At 37.8% G+C, this 27,172-nt stretch overlaps 1 protein-coding gene across 1 annotated transcript in view; it reads right to left on the reverse strand.

The window, feature by feature from the left end:
- The window catches only part of LOC115222231, a 127,615-nt gene extending 101,538 nt beyond the window's left edge, over positions 1 to 26,077 (reverse strand). The window contains exon 1 of the mRNA XM_036511136.1: positions 25,713 to 26,077. Coding sequence (XP_036367029.1) covers positions 25,713 to 25,772 — 60 coding nt within the window. The 5' untranslated portion in view covers positions 25,773 to 26,077. The remainder of the gene's footprint in view (positions 1 to 25,712) is intronic.
- Between the last annotated feature and the right edge of the window lie 1,095 nt (positions 26,078 to 27,172).

The raw sequence follows: 27,172 nt of genomic DNA on the forward strand, positions 1-27,172 counted from the left end.
TGGTTTGTAAGCAAGCTATTTACTACACAACCACTCCTACGCCTATATATAGAATATATAGTATAGATAGTATATGTAGTAAAATGAAATGAAGTATTGATTGTCTTATTGAATAGATGAAATACTGAATATAAAATATTAAGGGAGTCTTAATATCAAAGCAGTCTTCAAGGTCCCAGGTTATGACAGTATATATATATATATATATATAGATATATATATATATATATTATATATATATATATATATACATATACCTATATATACATATATATATATATTATATATATATATATATATATATATATATATATATATATAAATGGCCTGCTCGCTTAGCAAACGGGGTGGCGCCATTCAAAGGCTAAAACAATGCGAACGCATTGTGACCAGCGATGTGTGACTACATCTGATGGACTGGTCGGTCACGTGATCACGTGATATATATATATATATATATATATATATACATACATATAAATGCATATATGAATGTGTGTGTACTGAAACAGGAACTCTAGGATGTGGCACTTCATTCTAGGGCAGGTGTCAACTATATTCATGTTGACATGTACACACATACACACACTTATAAATGTATGTATTTATAAGTGTGCGTATAACACCTGTTTATTCCTGTATCTAACTACATATATATATATATAATATATATATTATATATATATACATACACATACATTCATATATTTAAACATTTATAAGTGTGTGTGTGTGTGGTGAGAGAGTATAAATATATGAATGTGTGTATGTGTGTGTTTATATATGTAGTTAGATACATGCATAGACAGGTGGTATACAGACTGATAGATAAAAATTGTTTGGGTTTGTTTTTTTTCAGATTTATTTCATGGTTCAAAAATATTACTCCCCAATCCAGTATTTTCTTGCAAAATGATATATGATTACATACATGGAATACAGATCACTCTCTCTCTCTCTCTCTCTCTCTCTCTCTCTCTCTCCTCTCTCTCTCTCACACACACACACACGCGCACGCATGCACACACACATATATGAGCAGATACATACATACATATATACACACACACATATATACATATACATATATATATATATATATATATATATATATATATATATATATATCATTGTGATCATCGTGACCGACCAGGCTATCAGGTGTTATAATAATAATAATAATAAAAACATTGTGTACAGTGCTCAGGTGCACTACAACTCATCTAAAGTGTATATATAATCAGGTGTAGTTTCGGCGGATTTCGGAAAGCATGAGGGCCTTAAAGGATGCAGTGTCATGGCAGTCAACAACTGACGCAGGCAGTTTATTCCATGCTTCAGCAACTCTGAGCGTGAAAAAATGTTTCCGAAAGTCATGGGAGCTGTGTTGTTTTCTGACTTTGTAGGCATGTTTTTGCTACACATCGCTGGTCACAATGCATTATCTACTGATTGCTCTAATCAAAATTTATTGGTCTCAATCTTTATTAGCAAATAAATCTGTGAAAGTACAGAAGAAGTAAAGTCAGCAGCCTGGGAGTGCGAGATACCTTAGTCTTTGTTCAGGCATCTCTCTAGAACAGGGTTTCTCAACCCCATTTTTTAAAAATCTATGGACCCCTTTGAGTTCTGTTCTATTTTGGTGGACTCCCATAGCCATTCAGTGTTTAAAAGCTAGTTTTATAGAAACTTCTTTGAAATTTCTATTTTGTTTTTCACCTGTGTAGGTTGACCCATGTAAAATGCCAGGAAAAGAAACCTAGCAGTTTTTTGCAATACATACCAATAAATTAAAAGCAAAATTTTTTCAGGGGTCCTTTAAATGTTTTTGTTGATCTCCAGTTTAGTATTTTGTTGTGTAGGCCCCATAAAATCTTATATGGACCCTAGTTGAGAACCCCTACTCTAGAACAGTGGTTCCCAAAGTGGGCTGTATTGGCAGCCCCCTGGGGGAGAGGTGGAAAGTTCCAAGGGAGTGTTGAAGAAAAGTGGGGCGATAATGGGGTAGTGATTCATGTAAAAAGTGGGGCAATAATGGGGTAGTTATATAAAAACAACAAAATAATGGGTTCATTAGGTTAACTTTTGTTTATTAAATACAGTTGCTTTGAATTTGCTTCAGAAAGTGGTCTATGTTTGTGATGGTTAGTTGGGGCACTAGGAATGTGACCTGGGTGTCAAGAGGGCGACAGCCTGAAGAAGTTTGGGAACCACTGCTCTCGAAGGATAGCGCTGATGTACAATTGTGACTTTCATCATCATCATCATCATCGTTTAGCGTCCGCTTTCCATGCTAGCATGGGTTGGACGGTTCAACTGGGGTCTGGGAAGCCAGAAGGCTGTACCAGGCCCACTCTGATCTGGAAATGTTTCTACAGCTGGATGCCCTTCCTAACGCCAACCACTCCGTGAGTGTAGTGAGTGCTTTTACATGCCACTGGCACAGGTGCCAGGCGAGGCTGGCAACAGCCATGATCGGATGGTGCTTTTTACATGCCACCAGCACGAGGCCAGTCGGGGCGGCGCTGGCAACAGCCACATTCGGATGGTTTTCTTACGTACCACCGGCACTGGTATCACAGCTGCAATTTCCATTGATGTTGATCGATTTCGATTTTGATTTTGATTTTATTTGCATCTAATGATGTACATTTGTTCTCCCTTTTGGGGCAAATGCATTGGTTGTTTAGAGAGTAGGATTTGTTCTTTGCAAGGCCTTTCCTAATTTTCAAAAGTATTAAAGTACAAGTATCGCTTGATTTTGAACATCTTTATTATAATTTAGACGCTACGTCTGGCAACGGCCTAACACTCGATGAAAGATCCCATGCTGGAATTAAGGCATGTGTCAGCATGGGTGGCAATACAATGAACACCTGCTACTAGAGGTGTCCATCTTTGCCACAACTGCACAAACATATGCATCTCCATAGCACACACATGAAAAGCCACATCTGTGCTGCTCATGTTTAAGAGAATGATCAAACAATAAGCATTGCTTGAAATTGCCTTGCAGCCATCATTTATTCATTCATTCCTGTATGTTCATCTCTGTCTCTTTTTTTCATTTAGAGTAAATTTTGACCGACCACCTACATGGAGGCAGGGTTCTTTTACTCTTTTACTTGTTTCAGTCATTTGACTGCGGCCATGCTGGAGCACTGCCTTCGGTCACGCAAATCAACCACAGGACTTATTCTTTGTAAGCCTAGTATGTAGTCTATCGGTCTCTTTTGCCGAACTGCTAAGTTATGGGGATGTAAACACACCAGCATCGGTTATCAAGCGATGTTGGGGGAACAAACACAGACACACAAACATATACACACGCACATACATATATATTATATATATATATATATATATATATATATATATATATATATATATATATTATATATATATATATACATATATACATATATACGATGGGCTTCTTTCAGTTTCCGTCTACCAAATCCACTCACAAGGCTTTGGTCAGTCCGAGGCTGCCCAAGGTGCCACGCAGTGGGACTGAACCCAGAACCATGTGGTTCATAAGCAAGCTACTTACCACACAGCCACTCCTAGTGAACGAAAGCACCTTACTTTGCTAGTCATTCTTTAAATCGTAAGAAGGTCTTGCAGATTTTAATAATCCCTGATATTGTAATCATTAGTAGAGTACAGATTAAGGATTTGCTTTCTCTCCCCAGTATCTGAAGGCCAGCCATACTTTGCTTCAGACAGGTTGGTATATATCCTGTTGCATGTATGTATGTATGCATGTATATATGTATGTATGTACGTATGTATGTATGCATGCATGCATGCACGTATGTATGTATGTATGCACATATGTATGCATGTATGTATATATGCACATATGTATGTATGTATGCACATATGTATGTATGCACATATGTATGTATGCACATATGTATGTATGTATGCACATATGTATGTATGCACATATGTATGTATGTATGCACATATGTATGTGTGTATGTATGTACGTATGTCTGTACATATGTATGTGTGTGTGTATGTATGCATGTATGTATGCAGGTATGTACGTATATATGTTGTATGTATGTATGTATGTATGTATGTATGCACATATGTATGTGTGTATGTATATACGGATGTATATATGTACATATATATATGTGTGTGTGTGTATGTATGTATGTATGTTTCTATGTATGTATGTATGTATGTATGTATGTATGTATGTATGTATGCACGTATGTATGTATGTATGTATGTATGTATGTATGCATGTCTGTTTGTCTATTTGTCTGTCTCTCTGTTTTTAACTTAGAGTAAATTTTCTTTGGTCATCTTACTTGGTATCAAGGTTTTAAAGGTTAGCATCTTGTTTTGGTCATCATGCTTTAAGTCTTAAAAAGGTCTTGCAGACTTTTATAGTTATCATTTAGAGTGTATGATTTAAGTGTTAATGCTTGTGTGTGTGTGTGTGTGTCCATGCTTATATGTTTGTATCAAAACAAAAGATATGGAAAAGAAAAATGATATGTTTTTAATTCCATGTTCAGATAGTGCTTTGTAAAACATCTTCATCTATGTAACTTCAAAATTTCTCCATTGTAATGTTTACACAAACATGAGTATACACATACATACATACATACATACATACATACATACATACATACTTACATACATACATACATACATACATGCATTCATACATACATACATACATACATTCATACATACATACATACATACATGCATTCATACATACATACATACATACATGCATTCATACATACATACATACATGCATACATACATACATACATACATACATACATACATACATACATATATGCATTCATACATACATACATACATTCATACATACATACATACATACATACATACATACATACATACGTTCATACATACATACATGCATTCATACATACATACATTCATACATACATACATGCATTCATACATACATACATACATATATGCATTCATACATACATACATACATTCATACATACATACATACATACATACTTACATACATACTTACATACATACATACATACATACATACATACATTCATACATACATGCATGCATACATACATACATGTACACATATACACATATGCAAACATGTATATATATATATATATACATACACAAATGTATGCTCATACAGATACATACAAATATACACTCATATAGGTACATACAAATGGATACATCAGTATACACATCAGCCCAAACACACACACACACACACACACACAACATGGATTATGACTCGTTATACACATTGAAGGGCCAAAGCACTTGCCTGAATGGGATTTCTTCTCTGAATATCTTCTGCTGTTTGGCTCCCTTGAGAGTTTCTTACCACCAGTGTATGTACCAGTGGCGTACGGTGGTAGTCGGATTGGACGTGCTGCAACACCAAATGCCACAAAATTTTTTTGCAGGGTTATAACAGAAATTTCCCACCCCTTTCGTTGCTGTATTTATTTTGAGATGCTCTGTGTTTCTTTTAATTACTTTAACCCTTTAGTGTTCAGATTATTCTATCAAACATAATGCTTATTGATTCACATTGATTTGAATTAATCATGCATTATCTCATATCTTCAAGATCTTGATGGTGTAATTACTTAATGTAGAATAACATTGTAGGGCAGGTGTGAGGGCCTGGATCTGTTCAGTTTGAACATAAAACAGATTAAATATTTTGGCCGGATATGGCCGGTTTAAATCCTAAAGGGTTAAATATAACAAAGAATTTAGTAGAATAACTTAGGTGTCTTCTACTATAGCCTCGGGCCGACCAAAGCCCTGTGAGTGGATTTGGTAGACGGAAACTGAAAGAAGCCCGTCGTATATATGTATATATATATATGAGTGTATGTGTGTCTGTGTTTGTCCCCCTAGCATTGCTTGACAACCGATGCTGGTGTGTTTATGTCCCTGTTACTTAGCGGTTTGGCAAAAGAGACCGATAGAATAAGTACTGGGCTTACAAAAGAATAAGTCCCGGGATTGAATTGCTCGATTAAAGGCGGTGCTCCAGCATGGCCGCAGTCAAATGACTGAAACAAGTAAAAGAGTAAAAAGAGTTATCATTCAGCTAGTGTTAGGAACATAAATTGTGACTAAAGCTTGGTGGAAGATTTTAAGTCAAAACTTATGAAAACAAGACAATTTATACTGAGAGCCAGAGCCGGTTTCAGCCGGGTTGGTATCGAAAGGGTTAAGATTTGTGATAAAATTAATGAAGTAACGTTTATATTCATAATGAATTTGTCATTTTCGATGGGTGTACAGCACACACCTAGCACACCTGGAATATACACCTCTGGCATGTGTATGTGTGTGTGTGTGTGTGTGTGTGTGTGTACGTATGTGTGTGTGTTGTGTTGTGCTTTAATGCATTCACATATTTTCTTTTAATTAGACAATTTTAATCTATTACGCCTTATATCAATCATTTTTCTTCTCATTTTATTATCAGAAATACTGATAACAATATATATTTTTTTTTTATATAATCAGTAAAACAGGATATATTACAATTCTTTGTGGGTTTCCGTTAAATGATTTCTTTGTATTTTTCTTTTAAATTGCCAGTTTAGTTATAAGACAGAAAAAGATTTTGCTTTTTCTCAAATATTTTATCTATTTTTCGCATATTACCCTTACCAAAACTTTACAATTAAACCGATTGTTTCTTTTTACAATGAAGACAACACGACAAAACATTCATTCAGAAATCTCTCTCTCTCTCTTTATACACGCACACATATATATTCTTTCTGGACTGTAGCTATGCTGGAGCACTGCCTTGAAGGGTTTTAGTTGAACAAACCAAACCCCAGGACTTATTTCTTAAGCCTAGTACTTAATCTATCAGTCTCTTTCGCAAAACCGCTAAGTTACGGGGGATATAAACACACCATGACCAGCTGTCAAGTGGTGATTGGGGGGGGGGACAAACACAAATGCACATAGATATACATATGTATATATATAAATATATATATATCCATGTATGTATGTATAATGTATGTGTGTGTGAGAGACGATCTTCTTTCAGTTTCGGTCTACCAAATCCACTCATAGGGCTTTAGTCAGCCCTAAGCTATAGTGGAAGACACTTACCCAAGATGCCACAAATTGGGACTGAACCCAGAACCATGTGGTTGGGAAGCAAGCTTCTTACCACACAGCCATGGTCGTGCCTATATAATATATATATATGTATATGTATATGTATATGTATGTGTATATATCTATATCTATATATATATATGTGTGTGTGTGTGTGTGTGTTTGTATGTATGTGTATACATACATACATACATACACACACACACACACACACACACACACACACCACACACACACACATATTGGGTTGGCAAGAAAGTAATTTTTCGTTTTCCACAAACAGATTGAGTTACAATTTTTTTAATGACTTTTGTCAATTTTTTTCCCTTTGGCATTTGATTGGTATTACTTATAGTTTACTTTAGAAGCAAACTGCACATAATTTTGTTTACAGCTGTTAGTTCAGTGTCAATTTTAACATGGAGTGCAAAACCAAACATTTTCGCTATATCTTGCTTTTTTATTTCCGTAAAAGCAAGAAAGCAGCTGAGGCTCACAAAGCAATATGTGAAATTTATGTTGTTGATTACTTAACAAAACACTCATGTCAGAAATGGTCTAAAAAATTCCATTCTGGAGATTTTTCACTCAAAGGTGACCAATGTTCTGGTTAACATACTGCAGTTGATGTAGCCATAATTGAATAGATTGTCATATAATTGTGCGAGAGATTGCAAAGAGGTTAAATATATCACACACAATTGAAAATCACTTAAAATGGACTCATTAGGAAGCTCAATATTAACACAACAAATCAATATTTGTGATATGCATCTCAAATGCAATGAAACTGACCTTTTTTTTTAAATGAATCATTACTGGTGATGAAAAATGGATTGTCTACAATAACATCAATCGAAAACGATCATGGTCCAAGCATAATGAACTAGCACAAATGACATTGAAAGCTGAATTGCATAAAAAAAAGACATGCTGTCAATTTGGTGGGATTACAAAGGTGTTGTGTATTTTGAGCTGCTTCCAAGGAACCAAACAATCAATTCAGATGTTTACTGTCAATAACTAATGAAACTGGAGGACGCAATCAAAGAAAAACAGCCAGAATTGGCAAATCGTAAAGGAATCATATTCCACCATGACAACACTAGACCACACATGTCTTTCTTAACTTGTGAAAAATTATTGGAGCTTTGTTGGAAAGTGATGTCACATCCACCATATAGCCCTGACCTTGCACCATCAGATTACCATTTATTTTGAAATTTGCAAAATTCTTTGAATGGTAAAACTTTCAATAATGATGATGACCTGAAATCACACTTGCTTCAGTTTTTGACTGGTAAGGACCAGAAGTTCTATGAGTGCAGAATCATGAAGTTGCCAAAAAGATAGCAAAAGGTCATCAAACAAAGTGGTTAAAGTTCATTCTTTGTATGAAAAAAAAATTACTTTTATTTCACAATAAATAATTGAAACTACTTTCTTGCCAACCCAATATATATATATATATGACTGTGTGTGTATCGTTGGTGATTTTCTTCCTCCATCTTCCCTTCCTTGGATCTTTCTTTTTCCTATGTTTCTGACGAAGAGCTCCACTCGAAACATTAAATCCTCAATCTTTCTTTCCTTTCCTGAATGTCCAATAACACTATACTTGTTCCACGTCCTCGTGTTGTGTTTTCTCTTTGTGTTTTCATGTTTAGATTAACTATGTATATATATATAAATATATGAAAAAACAAGTCAAGATAGAAAATGCTAAAATAATTTTATAAAAAACATTTCAGTACCGGTTTTGGTCATTTTGAGACCTTTTAAACTGTAACGATTAAATAATTAAATTTAGAAAACTTTAAAAAAAGTTTTTTAAAGGAATATTTTAAAGTTTTCTAAATTTAATTATTTAATCGTTACAGTTTAAAAGGTCTCAAAATGACCAAAACTGGTACTGAAATGTTTTTTATAAAATTATTTTAGCATTTTCTATCTTGACTTTTTTTTCATATATATCAACTCGTGTGTTCCTTTTCACCCTTATATATAATATATATATATATAATTACTATGAAACATTGTGTAGAACATATTATATAAAGGATCGTGAGTAAGGCCAGAACAATGCAAAGTAAATGCAAGGTAAATCACAAGAAAACAAATATATGAATTAATGTAGACTTACCTTGCATTCAATATTTTGGGGGGTTATGACCCCATTTTCAAGAAATCAACGAATGTTGCCAATGTGTACATGCACATGTGGAGTGGACATGTGCGGAAAGGTGTTGCTATAGCAATCAGCTAGCTTCCTGTTATTCTCTACTATTGTTGATATTTGGTTTTCTTTGGTGTAATAGGATGGCCTCAGAGATTCTAAGATTGCCCCTGTCCTGATGTGTTGCCCTGATGTGCACTGTGAAATCCTGGGTCTGGCATTTCCGTAGATGTTTCTTCACGGAAGTGTCTGCCTGCATGTATTCCTTTATGCATATATGCAGTTTCCTTCTTGTGCTTCCCATATAGGCAGTGCCACATTTGCCACAGATGATCTCATATACAACATAGGTCCTCTGGCAAAATTCACGGTCATTCATGGGGCAGTTCGATAAAGTGCACCCCTCGGAGTAGTGAGAAGGGTTGTTCTTGGACAGAGCTAGCTGGTTGCTATAGCAACACCTTTCTGCGCATGTCCACTCCACACATGCACATCAACAACATTCGTTAATTTCTTGAAAATTGGGTCATAACCCCTAAATATTGAATGCAAGGTAAGTCTACATTAATTCATATATTTGTTTTCTTGTGATTTGCCTTACATATGATCCTTTATACAATATATATGTGTGTGTCTCTGTGTGTGTATGTGTGTGTGTGCATGTGTGTGTATGTATATGTGTGTGTCTGTGTTTGTGTGTGTGTGTGTGTAGGTATTTGTGTGTGTGTGTGTGTATGATTAGTTACAGGATTAACTAGACTCTAGGTGTATCAAGAAGTAGGATGGCAGGAGTGGCCTGGGTACTTAATATTGAGCTCACAGTAAGATAAAACTATCTTCAGTTGTCAGTTGCTGGTAATATACTGTAATGATCCACACACACACACACACACACGTAGGCTGACTAAATTACTCTCTTGGGATGTGATTAAATTGACCTTTATTTTTCAACAGTTTCCCCTGCAGATACAAAGATACACACATATACACATGCCCCAGCATGGCCACAGCTTCGAAGCTGAAACAGTTTAAAGGTTTATATCAGGGGTTGCCAAACTTTAGCCACTTCTTCCTCCGCATCGACCCCCCTTTAGCCAATTTTCTTTCCGCATCGACCACCCTCTTCGTTTAAAATATCTTAATACCCTACCCTACCATATCTTAAATGCATACCAGGTACTGATGCTAGCAATTAAATTGTTTGCTAAAATACACATGTATGACAAATTAAGAAATTCTTTTGAAGATGACATACTTTTTACATTTAAAACTATGTGTACAAGTATACAATATTAAGCTTTCAATTTTTATGAAATTGTTTTCACATTTAGAAAAAGTGAAGAATGCATCGTATCACTGGAATATCTTTTATTAAAACTGACAACATTAATGTGAGGGATGGGCATGGCGCTGACAAAGTATTTCAAGCAGTTCATCTGACCCCCATTCGACCACTTGGCTATCATCGCCCCCCCCCCACCACCACTGTAATTCCTTGCCAACCCCTAGGGGATCCTTCAGACCCCGCTTTAGCGACCCCCGTTTTATATATTCACATGACGAGCTTCCAAACAGTTTCCACATATACATATACATATATATAGCCGAAATTGCGAGGATGATCCAATTCTTAACTGAAGATTGAAGGCTTCGAATGTCCCATCCGTGTTTTTGTATCGTCTTCTAAATGTTTTGCGTTCTTGTCTAGTTTGTATTTTTTTACATATACATACATATATATATATATATATATATATATATACTATATATATATATATATATATATATATATATACATACATACATACATATATATATATATATATATTATATATATATTATATAGTTAATCCAAACATGAAAATACAAAGAGAAAACACAACAACATGAGGACGGAACAAGTATAGTGTTATTGGACGCTCGGGAAAGGAAAGAAAGAAGGAGGATTTAACGTTTCGAGTGGGGTTCTTCATCAGAAACATAGGAAAAGGAAAGATCCAAGGAAGGAAAGACGGAGAAAGAAAATCGCCAACGATACACACGCAGTCACATGGCAACTAAGTTCCCATCATGGTTTTAAATTTTGGAATCTATTTTCTTCGAGAATTCTATTTTTGAATCATTTTGGAATCTATTTTGTTTATTTCCAGTTAATTTTAGTTATTGTTATATTTTGGAATGGTCATTTTGCCAGTTTAGCCAATAAAAACACACGCACTATATATTTGGTGTTATTTTGCTTCAGTGTTATTTATTTTTTACATTAATCTTAATCTTATTTGGGCCAGAGTTCTTTCGTCACACTTCTGTGACAGCATCAGTGGTCCTTTGTTTTCTTCTTTCTTATTTGTGTCTCTCTTTACTAACCGTCAGCCATTTTGTATTTCTATTGTATGTCTTCATTTGCGCATGCTTATATCTCTATGTGCGTCTATGTTTATTTAGTGTGTGTATGTGGGGGGATGCCTGTAATATTTGTATCTTCTGTTTACATATGTTCATGTAATTTGTTTTTGTTGTTGTTGTTTTTGTTTATTCTTATTTTGTTCATGTGCTTACATCCACTTATTATTATTATCATTACGTATGCTTGTATGTATGTATGTATGTATGTATAACAACAAATATATAATTTTAGTTAATTTTTATTTATTTTCAGATCCCACATGCTAATGTGAGGCAAAATGGTAGCTTGCCTTGTACTACATCATAAATTGATAACTGGAGTGGTGATCTTCGAACGTGCGGGCCTCATGAGGCAATGACAAGTGACTGAGATCTTTGATGATATGCTGTGCTTGAGGAGACTCATCAAGCAAAGTGAGATTGTAGTCGTGGCTGATACCGGTGTCATTGGGTGATATGTTGTGCTTGAGAAGACCTGTCAAGCCAAGAGAAATCATAGCCATGGCTGATGTCAGTGCCAGTTGATTGGCACCCATGCAAGTGGCATGTATAAAGCACTATTTGAGCACGTAGTCAATGTCAGTGTCATGTCAGTATAAAAAGCACTCACTACATTCTTGGAGTGGTTGGCATTAAGAAGGGCATCCATCCATAGAAACCATGCCAAACCAGACTGGAACCAAGTGTAGTTCCCCGGCTCACTAGTTTTTCAGTCAAACCGTCCAACCCATGCCAGCATGAAAAACAGATGTTAAATGATGATGATGATGAAGAGCGGTGTAATGTGCATATCAACAAATACCACTTTTTTACACTTCGCTGATCTCAAAATTACAAATTTCCACACAAACACTAAAAAAAAGATTGACAGTAAAATAGAAGATAATTTATACATTGTACATGGTCCATCAGACAATCCCCAAGAAATTTGCTGGAATCTTTCAAATAAATGCGACATCTTTACCTAATTTACACTATGGATTAAACATGAGTATCTTCTGTCATAATCTCTTTATTTTCCTTTGCCCACTTTAAGCAAACATATTTCTTTTATCTTTCTTCTTTTATCTTTTACTTATTTCAGTCATTTGACTGCGGCCATGCTGGAGCACCGCCTTTAGTCGAGCAAATCAACTCCAGAACTTATTCTTTGTAAGCCAGTTACTTATTTATCGGTCTCTTTTGCCGAACCGCTAAGCGACGGGGACGAAAACAAACCAGCATCGGTTGTCAAGCATGCTAGGGGAACAAACAAGACATCAAACACATACACACACACCAACATATATTATACATTACATATATACACACAGGCTTCTTCAGTTTCTGTCTACCAAATCCACTCACAAGGCATTGGTTGGCCCAGGGCTATAGCAGAAGAACTTGCCCAAGATGCCATGCATGGGACTGAACCCGGAACCATGTGGTGGTTAGCAGCTACTTACCACACAGCCACTCCTGCGCCTATATTTATATGAGAATCTTTCAGATTTGTCTTTATCACCTACAAGCACTCATTGTCTATATGCATTCATGCATATGCTTGCCTGTGTGTCTCTCTCTTCTCTCTGTATATGTATCTGTGTGTGTGTGTGTGTGTGTGTGTGTGTATTATTATGACCTGTGTTACCTGTGGTTTATGGGGTTTTTTCCATAAGCAGCTCAATGAAGTTTCCTCCCAAGTGAGTGAGGAATGCTTATTATAAAATTTCATTACTACTTCTTTTTTGTTTGTTAAAACTGTTTGCACACAAAACCCCTTGATCCAACACACACACATACATACACATACACTTAATGCGTTGTCCTGTACCATCATACCCATCATGGCTCCCCATCTGATAAGGGTATACCCAGCACATTTCATTACAACCATATTATATGACACAGTGACCTCATATCTCCTTTCTCCTTTACTTGTTTCAGTCATTTGACTGCAGCCATGCTGGAGCACCGCCTTTTAGTCGAGCAATTCGACCCCGGGACTTATTCTTTTTGTAAGCCCAGTACTTATTCTATCGGTCTCTTTTTGCCGAACCGCTAAGTGACGTGGACGTAAACACACCAGCATCGGTTGCCAAGCAATGCTAGGGGAACAAACACAGACACACAAGCACACACACATATATATATATACATATATACGACAAGCTTCTTTCAGTTTCCGTCTACCAAATCCACTCACAAGGCATTGGTCGGCCCGGGGCTATAGCAGAAGACACTTGCCCAAGATGCCACACAGTGGGACTGAACCCAGAACCATGTGGTTGGTTAGCAAGCTACTTACCACACAGCCACTCCTGCGCCTAGATAAATAATGCATGATTTTGCATGAGAGGCCCAGTTTGAATTTTCTTTCAGTCTAGTAGCCCATTCTGCTCCAAAAGTCCCCGAATAAGGGTTGTTTAAGGATAATGAATGAAACACCCACTTTTTCAGAGGTGAATTATTTAAGCCCCAACGAATTCCTCTCAACACATGGTTATCATGCACTCCTACTAGTCCTGCTTGTGATCAGAGATATATATATCACCAGCCACTAAGAGACATGCTCAACTGATTAAGGTCAAGCAACTGAGAAGCAAATCTGCAGTATCGAGCAGAATATTCACTGTATAGGCATAGGAGTGGCTGTGTGGTAAGTAGTTTGCTTACGAACCACCTGGTTCCGGGTTCAGTCCCACTGTGTGGCACCTTGGGCAAGTGTCTTCTACAATAGCCTCGGGCTGATCAAAGCCTTGTGAGTAGATTAGGTAGACGGAAACTGAAAGAAGCCCATCGTGTATATGTATATATATATATATATATATATATATATATGTATATATATATATATATGTATGTATGTACGTGTGTGTATGTTTGTGTGTCTGTGTTTGTCCCCCCAACATCACTTGACAACCGATGCTGGTGTGTTTACATGCCCGTAACTTGGCGGTTCAGCAAAAAGAGACTGAGAGAATAAGTACTAGGCTTACAAAGAATAAGTCCTGGTGTTGATTTGCTCGACTAAAGGCAGTGTTCCAGCATGGCCACAGTCAAATGACTGAAACAAGAAAAAGAGTAAAGAGAGTTCCTCTTTTTACATCAAGACAAAATAAGTACATCTTAACATTTCCAATCTGGTACTGCATTAGGGTATTTATTATTATTATTATTATTGAGTGAGCGAGCAGAGCATGCCATCGAAGTGACACTGGGGTAAAATATACGAAGCCCAGTATACCCATCGTGACTACCTGTCTGATAAGGGTACACTAGGCACATGCATCACAACCATATGTGTGCGACATGGTGATCTCATATCAAGATAAACAGCACATGACCTTGCAGGTGGAGCCCAGTTAGAATTTTCTTCAGGTCGAGTAACCCATCCCACTCAAAAGGTCCCTGAATAAGGGTTGTTTAAGGATTTTGAACGAAACACCCATGTTTCCAGAGGTGAATTATTCAAACCCCAAAGAATCCTTCTCAACACATGGCTATGATGCTCCCCCACTACTTCTGCTCGTGATCAGAGATGCACATATCGTCAGCCACTAAGGGACACGCTCAACTGGTTAAGGTCAAACAACTGACAAGCAAATCTGTGGTATTGAGCAGAATATTTGCTGTAGCCCATCTTTTATACCAAGACAAAACAATGTACATGATAACACTTCCAATCAGTTAAGATCAGAAGCCATGAGAGCCACTGCCTGGTACTGCTATTATTATTATTATTATTATTATGGCTGTTAGCTGAGGAAGCCATGCTTGACCTTGGCTCCGTATTTCGTTTTCGAAAATTTTCCTTTTATTTTCATTTTTTTAAAAACTTTTATTTGTTTCAGTCATTTGACTGTGGCCATGCTGGGTCACCACCTTTAGTTGAACAAATTTACTCCAGGACTTATTCTTTGTAAGCCTAGTACTTATTCTATCTGTCCCTTTTGCCAAACTGCTAAGTTACAGGGATGTAAACACACCAACATCGGTTGTCAAGTGATGGTGGGGGGACAAATACAGATACAAAGACATATACATATATATATACAACAGGCTTCTTTCAGTTTCCATCAACCAAATCCACTCACAAGGTTTTAGTCGGCCCGGGGCTATAGTAGATGACACTTGCCCAAGGTGCCATGCAGTGGGACTGAACTCAGAACCATGTGGTTGGTAAGCAAGCTACTTACCACACAGCCACTGTCAATTTTCTCTGGAAAATAGTGGTACTTTCCTGTCATTTTCAACCAAGGTGTAGAATAAAGGATCCTTCTTCTGCTGGTGAGCTCCTTTTTTGTTAAAAGTCCCCCCTATATCTTGGTTTACATCAGCATGATTTGAACTCAGAATGTAACAGACTGGAAGAAATACTGCAAGGCATTCTCTCTTATTTCTTTGTTGCGCACAAGGGGCTAAACACAGAGAGGACAAACAAGGACAGACAAAGGGATTAAGTCGATTACATTGACCCCAGTGCATAACTGGTACTTAATTTATCGACCCCGAAAGGATGAAAGGCAAAGTCGACCTCGGCAGAATTTGAACTCAGAACGTAGTGACAGACGAAATACCTATTTCTTTACTACCCACAAGGGGCTAAACATAGAGGGGACAAACAAGGACAGACACGTGGATTAAGTCAATTACATCGACCCCAGTGTGTAACTGGTACTTATTTAATCGACCGCGAAAGGATGAAACGCAAAGTCGACCTCGGCGGAATTTGAACTCAGAACGTAACAGCAGACGAAATACCTATTTCTTTATTACCCACAAGGGGCTAAACACAGAGGGGACAAACAAGGACAGACATAGGTATTAAGTCGATTACATCGACCCCAGTGCGTAACTGGTACTTATTTAATCGACCCTGAAAGGATGAAAGGCAAAGTCGACCTCGGCGGAACTTGAACTCAGAACGTAACAGCAGATGAAATACCGCTAAGCATTTCGCCCGGTGTGCTAACATTTCTGCCAGCTCGCCACCTTAAAGGTATTCTCTCTGATGCAGAATGTAATCTAGGAGGATATATAAAAAGATGAAAATTGTAATACTGAAAAAAGTATTTTTGGCATATGTATCTGACTGTCACTTGAACCTAAACCCTTTAGCATTCAGATTATTCTGTCAAATCTAAAGCTTCTTATCTCATGGCTTCAAGATTTTGATGATGAGATCATTTTTAGAAAGAAGTTGTAAGGGAGGTGTTTGATGTTGGATTTGGCCAGTTTGAACATAAAGAAGGCAGACTATTTTGACCGAATAAGGCCAGTTTAAATGTTAAAGAGTTAGGATCTTTTCGGTTTGAATGGCAGTTTTTAAAATAATTTCCACGTAACTAAACACTTTTAAACTTCGTATACTGGTAGAATGTGTTTATAAAACATCTTTTTCTCTTGGCTTTCTTGAGAAAATTCTATAGTTTCTAAGATATATGTTGTTGTTTTTTCTTCAATTTCTGCAATTTCAACCAATCAATGACGTCTATTGGGGTAAAAAAAACATTCTGTGCCGTATGAATATGTCCCTCGTTTAAGAAACAGATTGGGTTTATTTACATTTGTGAAGAAAAAAAGATACCCTTCCCCCACCCCTAACCCTAACCCTAACTAACCCTAACCCTAAAACAGATTGAAATGCAATAGATTGATACTAGGTCCATAATTATGGGTGACAATTTCATATGACACCACTAGAAAAAACTGCCATTCAAACCGAAAAGATCCAAGAGTTATGTTTTGTTACATTCTTGAGTCCTATCCTTGATGTTTTAAATATCTCAAACCTCTGTCCACCATTGTTTACTTTCACGCTTGACTGATTTCAACTACATTATGAGTTCAAATTACTTCAGGACTGATAGAATGTGTGCCAGTGGAGCATAGTATAATCAACAAGCCCCGTTCCCCGCAAATTTAAGGTTTTACGCCTATAATAGAAAAAAAAAACACGCAAAAAAACTAAGTATTAAAAGCAAAAATATATTTCCCAAAAAGAAATATTTACTCTGTTAAAACGAAAATAAGACAAAAAACATAACTCAGTGACCAGTGACATATAGGATGAAGGAAGTTAATTAAAAAACTTCTCATGCAATACTAATTTTTGATTTAATAAAATTGTCTGCAGTGTGTGAGAAGGTAAACAAACACCTAATAGCATATTCATGCAATAATAAATGTCGCTATTGACACTGTTGCAACCTTGATGTGCAGTGATGAGTCATTTTCTAAGAAATATCAATTTCATTTTTTGATATAAGGTTGTGACAACCAACAGTCTTTCTCACACCATGTGCAATCATCAGTAACCACCCACGCACTTTTTCATTCTTTCCTTTTTTTCTTCCTCTCCTTTAGCATATTTCTACACCTAAAAAATGCCTAGAAAAATGAAAAAACAAAAAAGAACAACACATCAGCCCCGGGCCGACCAATGCCTTGTGAGTGGATTTGGTAGACGGAAACTGAAAGAAGCCTGTCGGATATATGTATATATATGGGTCAGTCTTGCCGGTTATGGCCTGACCCGGCAAGACTAGTCAGGCCATAACCCGTGGCCCCTACTTGGGACGTAGTCAGTCCACCTGTGCATACCTTCCTTCCTTCTTGTGACACTTGTGAAGACCTGTGAAGACCTGTTGAGGCAAGTGAAAATCAAATCAAATCAAATCAGATCAAAATAGATGAACATCAATGGAATTTGTATCTTTGTGGTACCAGTGCCGGTGGCACACAAGAAAACCATCCGAACGTGGCCGTAGCCAGTACCGCGTCGACTGGCCTCCGTGCTGTGGGCACGCAACAAACACCATCCGATCGTGGCCGTTCGCCAGCCTCATCTGGCACCTGTGTCGGTGGCACATAAAAACACCATCCGAAGACCCGGCAAGACTAGTCAGGCCATAACCCGTGGCCCCTACCTGGGACGTAGTCAGTCCACCTGTGCATACCTTCCTTCTTGTGACACTTGTGAAGACCTGTTGAGGCAAGTGAAAATCAAATCAAATCAAAACAAATCAAAATATATGAACATCAATGGAATTTGTATCTTTGTGGTACCAGTGCCGGTGGCACACAAGAAAATCATCTGAACGTGGCCGTAGCCAGTACCGCATAGACTGGCCTCCGTGCTTTGGGGACGTAACAAACACCATCCGATCGTGGCCGTCCGCCAGCCTCATCTGGCACCTGTGTCGGTGGCACATAAAAACACCATCCGAGCGTGGCCGTTCGCCAGCCTCGTCTGGCACCTGTGTCGGTGGCACATAAAATCACCCACTACACTCTCGGAGTGGTTGGCGTTAGGAAGGGCATCCAGCTGTAGAAACACTGCCAGATCTGACTGGCCTGGTGCAGCCTTCGGGCTCCCCAGACCCCAGTTGAACCGTCCAACCCATGCTAGCATGGAAAACGGACGCTAAATGATGATGATATATATGTATGTGAGTGTATGTTTGTGTGTCTGTGTTTGTCCCCCTAGCATTGCTTGACAACCGATGCTGGTGTGTTTATGTCCCCATCACTTAGTGGTTCGGCAAAAAGAGACCGATAGAATAAGTACTGGGCTTACAAAGAATAAGTCCCGGGGTCGAGTTGCTCGACTAAAGGCGGTGCTCCAGCATGGCCGCAGTCAAATGACTGAAACAAGTAAAAGAGTATGATTTAGGGTAAATTGTTTCTGAACATTAGAGTTTTCTTTTTCATTTTTTCATTTATTATCAGAGCACTAATGCATTGTAATATATCCTCAATTTACAGTGACACTAAATATGTGGGACTAAAGAGGGAATAAGAACTTCTGATATATGCGCATTCACCTATTATCTATTTTTCAATCTATGATGGCATTGTTTACCTCGTTTACAGGCTCTAATTTCTAAAGCAAACTTGTAAGAGAAAACTTTAAAAAGTGATTCAATTACACAAAACACATGTAAGACACAGTATTGACTGATAAAGTCTTAAATATACTTGTTAGTGTATAGTAGATGTGCAACAAAATACTCTATCCTTGCCAGCAATTGTATAGTGTGGGGCAAAGAGGACGGACGTTTTTGAAAAAATTCTCAAAATCGTTAATTTTAGCCGCGAACAAATTTTATTGACATCAATGTGTTCGTATTGAATTAGCATCTGTCACAATCAAATGTGGAAGATAGCATGTCATGTGGTGTCTGTTCTTATTGATGCATTTCTAAAGATGTTCCGGGGTCGTACTGTTTGTGGCACCCCCACCGGTCTCTTATTCATTAGTGTACCATGTGTATGAAGTGCATTCACCCAACATAAGATCATGTTATGGGTGGAAACAGCCTGATTTCAGTGAATGTTGAAATGGCACCGAAACTCACACTGTACTGCTGTGACAGACTTGTTATTCTTCACATAACTGTCATAGGTAAACACATGATGCTCTATCATCCGCAGTGCCATGGCTTCATCTGAAGGAAAAAAAATGCTAAGACACCACAGACTGAATGTCCCTTCCACTGGGGTTGAGTAATAACCAGTTCAAAAACGTCCATCCCCCTGCCCCACCCCTGTACGTTCTAGTTGCCAAGAATGTTTTTAATATGTAAATTGATCCATCCAATCAACTTAGTGACTATTTAAGCAATGTGTTAGTGGATAGTTAGTGTATTGCATGTGGTACTGATGAAGGTGCAAGAACTCCTAAAATATGTATATACACTCATGACCTATTTTTCTATATCTGATCACATTGTTTACACAGATACATTTATATACGAAATATAACTTTCAGTGCTGGCTCTAAATTCTATAGAAAATCTATTGAGATAACTTAAAAGTTCTAATAACATAAGTTTTTCTATGAGAAAAGGTTGCTAACGGCTTGTTCAACTTTTCTCCATTATTAGATAGGGAAAGGCAGTGAGCTGGCAGAATCATCAGTGTGCTAGATGAAACGCTTAATGGTACTTTGCCCGTCACTGCATTCTGAGTTCAAATTCCGCCGAGGTTGACTTTGCCTTTCATCCTTTCAGGGTCAATAAATTAAGTACCAGTGAAACACTGGGGTTAATATAATCGACTAGTTCCCTTCCCCAAAATTTCAGGCCTTGTGCCTGTGCCACATAAAAAGCACTAAGTCCATTCTGCTGAGTGGTTGGTGTTAGGAAGGGCATCCAGCCATAAAAATCCTTCCAAAGCAGTCACAGAAGTCTGGTGCAGGCTTTGGCCTGGCTGGTTCTTGTGGAACCGTCCCACCCATGCTAGCATGGAAGGTGGACATTAAACGATGATGATGATGAAGTGCCTATAGTAGAAAGGATTATTAGATAGATAAATAGATAGATGGATCACCAAGCATAGATTGGCATATTTTGGTCATATTATGCAGTGAAAATTCCTGGAGAAGGACATCATGCTCGGAATGGTCAGTGGCAAGAGAGGAAGAGGCCGACCAAGAACCCGCTGGCTTGACACCATCAAGAGAGATACCGGAATGGACATAGCCAATCTGAAAGAAGCAGCCCAGGATAGAACTGACTGGAGGACGCTGATCCATCGAGTAACCGAGAGTCAACTTCAACTGAGCGGATAAAAGAAAAGAATAGAGAGAGAGACACTATAGGTGGTCCACTGCGACGCTTCTTGTGATGAAATGCAACTGATTGAGAGAGGGAAAGAGAAAACAGAAGAAAATATCAGTACCCCTACCACAATTTAACTGGTACTTTATTTAGCAACTGTGGAAGGATGAAAAGTGAAGCTGACCATGTTGGGATTCAAACTTGGAATACAGTGAGCCAGAACAAATACCACCAGGTATTTCCATATGATGCTCTAATCTAAATATCTCTCACTATTAATTCACCACCTAAAATCACACCCTACCATCTTTTAAAAAAGGACATGTTCTATTATCTGATCTTAGCTTCCTCTACACACAGGATAAAAACAGGATGACCACAGCTGGAATGCTTTAGATCATGGGGTTGCTCAAACTGATCTGTCTTAGGCAGCAACGGTGGTCCTTCGCATATGGTATATCAAAACCGAAACTGTTTGTTCGGCAACTTCTGCAAAAATTTTTTATTTCTTTAATTTTTTTTCAGTTGAATTGCTTATATTTCTGTACTTTTTGTGTATGTATGTATGTGTTTATGTGTATATATATTTGTTAATGTAAATATATATATGTATATGCATATTTGTCTATGTATATTTATGTAAGTATATGTATGTATGTGTTTATGTACACATATATATATATATATATATATCATCGTCATCATCGTTTAACGTCCGTTTTCCATGCTAGCATGGGTTGGATGGTTCGACTGGGGTCTGGGAATCAGGAGGCTGCACCAGGCTCCAGTCTGATCAGCTCCAGTCTGATCAGGCAGTGTTTCTACAGCTGGATGCCCTTCCTAACGCCAGCCACTCCGTGAGTGTAGTGGGTGCTTTTACATGCTACCAGCACAGGTGCCAGGGGAGGCTGTGCTTTTAATGGTGCTTTTAATGTGCCACCGGCATGGAAGCCAGTCAAGGCGGCGCTGGCATTGGCCACGTTCAGATGGCGATTTTTATGTGCCACCAGCACAGGTATGACAACTACAATTTCCATTTGAATTTTATTTTGATATTGATGTACTTGACTCAATAGGTCTCATATATATATCTATATATCTATATAATATATATATATATATATATACAATTTAAAAACAGGATAAAATCTTTATAAGAAATTATCAAGTAGTTAGTGTGAAAAACCTCATAAGGGAAAAATTTATTAATTATTCCCTTTAAATATATTTATTTATATTAAGGGGGCGGCGAGCTGGCAGAAACATTAGCACACTTCTGAAAAGACCCTATGAAGGAGGTGTCTGAGGATCCTCCTTGGAATAGTGGGTAACAGAATGGATGGATGGGTGGAATCATAGCTCAGTCATTCTCATTGCAACTCCTGCAGTAACAATGAACTCTTACAAAAGACAGATGAATTTAAATATTCATATTGAAAAGATTACGGACACATAATGAAAATATTCTGAGATTGAATGAAAAATATTAAACAGTAAAAAAAAGAATTAGCAAAATGTAAAGGAAGGGTGACACTGATCGTGGTACAAAAAAAAGAACTAATTGAAATATATCGTATCCTGATGACAACCCCCCACCCCACCCCACCCAAGGCAGAATACATCTTAATTGTGATAAACTGCTGAAATGTGTCCAAATAGTACACCACAAACATTCCTTAGCTACATCATGATTTTAGCCCAACAACTAGGTCAGTAATTTCCTTAGCATTTTAGCTCATTTCTGCCCAAAATTACAGTCATATGGTATTGTTTTTGTCAATAATTAGCGTGATATTGCCATGGAAAATGTTGTCAAACAAATGATAGTAGCTAACAATTGTGCATCTAAAGAGGTAGATTTATTGGTAGTCAAGTTTTTTGTGTAGTACATAGCATTTATTTATTTCTTAGTGGATTTCTTGTATTAAGGTCAAGGGAATCTTAATCAGTTACATTCCAGGCTCTTTCTGTTGTAGGAACAAGACATAAAATTTGTGGGGAGCAGGCTACTCAGTTTCACTGATCCAGTGCATATTTATTTCTTTATTGCTCACAAGGGGCTAAACATAGACGGGACAAACAAGGCACTCCAGTGCGTAACTGGTACTTATTTAATCGACCATGAAAGGATGAAAGGCAAAGTTGACCTCTTGACACTTCTTAGTGATCCTGACAGTTGATCTTCTAGGATTTCTCAGCTCAGCGTTAATGTAAGAAACATCATTGGCTCAGTTGAGCTCTTCCACTACCTCTTTACAATCCAGCATGCTGCAGTCCCTGTACAATTATGGGTTGCCCTTTGGCAAGGCATAGCCCCCCCCCCTTTAACCACTCTGCCAGGGATGTAGAGAAGTCAATGTAATAATAAAGAAATTTAATGCACTTATTCATCGTCCACTACCACCGAAAGTTAAAATTTAATAACTTTCTCATTGGAAAGTTTAAAAAGTGACGTTTTGTTTTGCAAAACAGGAAATCCTTAGAAAACTGAGTTTTGCTTTTTGTGTATTTTTATTTATATTTTATTCCCCCCCACATTTTTTGGGTGTGTGGGTGGAATGTAATATACATATGCAACAGGATACATATTTAACACAACTAAACACCCACCAATTAAAATAAATGAAAACAGTGTATTTAAAAATGAAATATTTATATTAAAAGCAATAATGCACTTATGTACTTCACCCTGCATTTCAAAAATAATGGAAACTGTAACTATTAAAAATGATGGAACAATAAGTTAAAACCATATAGTTTTAATATATCCTAACCCCTCCTCATCATCATCATCGACATCATCATCATTATCATCATCATTTAGTGTCTGTTTTCCATACTGATATGGGTTGGACAGCTTGACAGGATCCAGTAAGCCCCAGGGTTGCATTGAACTCCAGGGTCAGCTTTGCCATGGTTTCTATGGCTGGATGCCCTTCCTAACACCAATCACTCTACAGTAAGTACTAAGTGTCCCTTTTTTTTTCTTTTTTTCATGCCACTGGCACCAGTGAGGTGGCCAGCTAACTTGCAAGAAGAGAAAGGACATGAAAAAGGAAAATGTAAAAAGACCCTTCAACCAAGTGGGGTGGAGAGTATTTGAGAGGGGGTGGAGTTTTATGCCAGATGTTGAGAGGCTGGTTTATATATACATGTAGCCGATGATAGTACCACCTGATTGGCAATTGTGCCAGTGGAACACTAAAAGCACATCCGAGCGTGATCGTTGCCAGGGCCATGTATTGGCTCCTGTGCTGGTGGCACATAAAAAGCACCATTCGAGCGTGATTGTTGCTAGCGTTGCCTTACTGGCACATGAAAAACAACATTTGAGCCTGGTCCTTGCCAGTGTCACCGGAGTGGCTCCTGTGCAGGTGGCACATAAAAAAACACCTTTTGAGTGTGGTCGTTGCCAGAACTGCCTGACTGGTCCTCATGCCGGTGGCATGTAAAAGCACTCACTGCACTCTCAAAGTGGTTGGCGTTAGGAAGGGCATCCAGCTGTAGAAACTTTGCAAGATCAGATTGAGCCTGGTGCAGCCTTCTGGCTCACCAGTCCTCAGTCAAACCGTCCAACCCTTGCCAGCATGGAAAGCAGATGTTAAACAACAACAACAATGATGATGATGATGATTAAGGTGGAGAGAAGTTGTAGAAGAGGAAGACTCATGAAGACATGGGATGAAATATTGAAGGCCGATCTCAAAACACTGGGCTTTATGAAGAAGATAACAAAAGACAAAGATATGTGGCACATTGCTGGTATGGTCCCTGGCCATGCCTATCCAACATGGAAGCACTCCGTCGGTTACGACGACAAGGGTTCCGGTTGATCCGAATCAACGGAACAGCCTGCTCGTGAAATTAACGTGTAAGTGGCTGAGCACTCCACAGACACGTGTACCCTTTATGTAGTCCTCGGGGATATTCAGCGTGACACAGAGAGTGACAAGGCCGGCCCTTTGAAATACAGGTACAACAGAAACAGGAAGTAAGAGTGAGAGAAAGTTGTGGTGAAAGAATACAGCAGGGATCACCACCATCCCCTGCCGGAGCCTCGTGAAGCTTTAGGTGTTTTCGCTCAATAAACACTCACAATGCCCGGTCTGGGAATCGAAACTGCGATCCTATGACCGCGAGTCTGCTGCCCTAACCACTGGGCCATTGCGCCTCCACACACCTGTCTAACATATGCCAGCATGGAAAACAAACATTAAATGTTGATGTTGATGATGATGATGATGATAATTATGTGTTAAAAGCTGCAGAATAGTTATTCATTAAATGACATAAATTAGAAATCATATAACACTCGTTCACCTTTTTTCTCTTTTTTCCCATCAAAATATATAAAAATGGTGTAATATCAAAATGATGAAATAATACATTTAAAACTACATAATAGGAAGAAAAAGGGTACATACCTCCTTAATTATTGAAACTGGGACATTTCTGACGTGTCTTTGAGCCTTCTTATGTCCCATGAAACCAACTAAACAGTTATCATGTTAATATACAAGCATTCAAAATGTGACCGTGTGTGTACCGTTGTCGATTTTTTTTTTTTCCTGTCTTCCCTTCTCTGGATCTTTCCTTCTCCTATGTTTCCTACGAAGAGCTCCGCTCGAAACGTTAAACCCTCCTTCTTTCCTTCCTTGCTGAGCATCCAATAATACTATATTTGTTCCACGTCCTCGCGTTGTTGTGTTTTTTTGTGCTTTCTTGTTTGGATTAACTTAATATACAAGCATTTGTATAGTTGTCTATACTTACCTTCCCTTTTTGTCAGTATTTTGTAGTGACTCAATTTACTAGGTCAACAAAGCTGACTTGGTACTTAACTGTACAATAGTTTTACTATAGTGATAATAGTTTGCTACTTCTGGGATGCAGACACCTAAAATTGCTCTAGTGTTTTTTTTTTTTTTTGTGACTACCACGTGGCAACTCTTTACTCTTTTACTCTTTTATTTGTTTGTCATTTGACGGTGGCCATGCTGGAGCACCGCCTTTAGTCGAGCAAGTCGACCCCAGGACTTATTCTTTGTAAGCCTAGTACTTATTCTATTGGTCTCTTTTGCCAAACCACTAAGTTACGGGGACGTAAACACACTAGCATCGGTTGTCAAGTGATGTTGGGGGGACTAACACAGACACACAAACATATACACACACATACATATATATATATATATATATATATGATGGGCTTCTTTCAGTTTCCATCGACCAAATCCACTCACAAGGCTTTGGTCGGTCCGAGGCTATAGTAGAAGACACTTGCCCAAGGTGCCACGCAGTAGGATTGAACCCGGAACCATGTGGTTCGTAAGCAAACTACTTACCACACAGCCACTCCTGCACCTACATGAAATTTTGCACAAAGTTAGAGTAAAATATGAATAACAACCACACAAACTAGTCACGCATGAAAGAACACATTAATGAGTTATCATACTTTTAATATTTCATAATTATATCTGTTGCCGTCTTGGATCCGAAATTGGAAACTAGGCCAATGGCATGTGTATTAGACTGCTTTTTTTGTTGTGAAGGAAAGATTGTGATGTACAGAATGTTGAAACAAATCTGATTTCAGAAAAAATAAGATCGTGAACTTAAATTTACATACAATTAGAGGCTCTTTTTCTTGGTTTTTACTTGAAATATTTTCACTTACTGAGACTCGATTGCAAATCCTTTGAATTTAATGGGAATGGGGAAGGGGTGTTATGAAGGGTAAATTTTGTCTAACCCCCGAAGCATGTCAAATGTTAAGAAATACATGTGGTAATCTTTAAAAATAATAATGATAATGATGATGATGATGATGATAATAACAATAATACTTGTAATATTAACAAGACCAAAGAAACTCATCAAT

Source organism: Octopus sinensis, linkage group LG19, assembly GCF_006345805.1.
Source record: "Octopus sinensis linkage group LG19, ASM634580v1, whole genome shotgun sequence".
Taxonomy (NCBI): domain Eukaryota; kingdom Metazoa; phylum Mollusca; class Cephalopoda; order Octopoda; family Octopodidae; genus Octopus; species Octopus sinensis.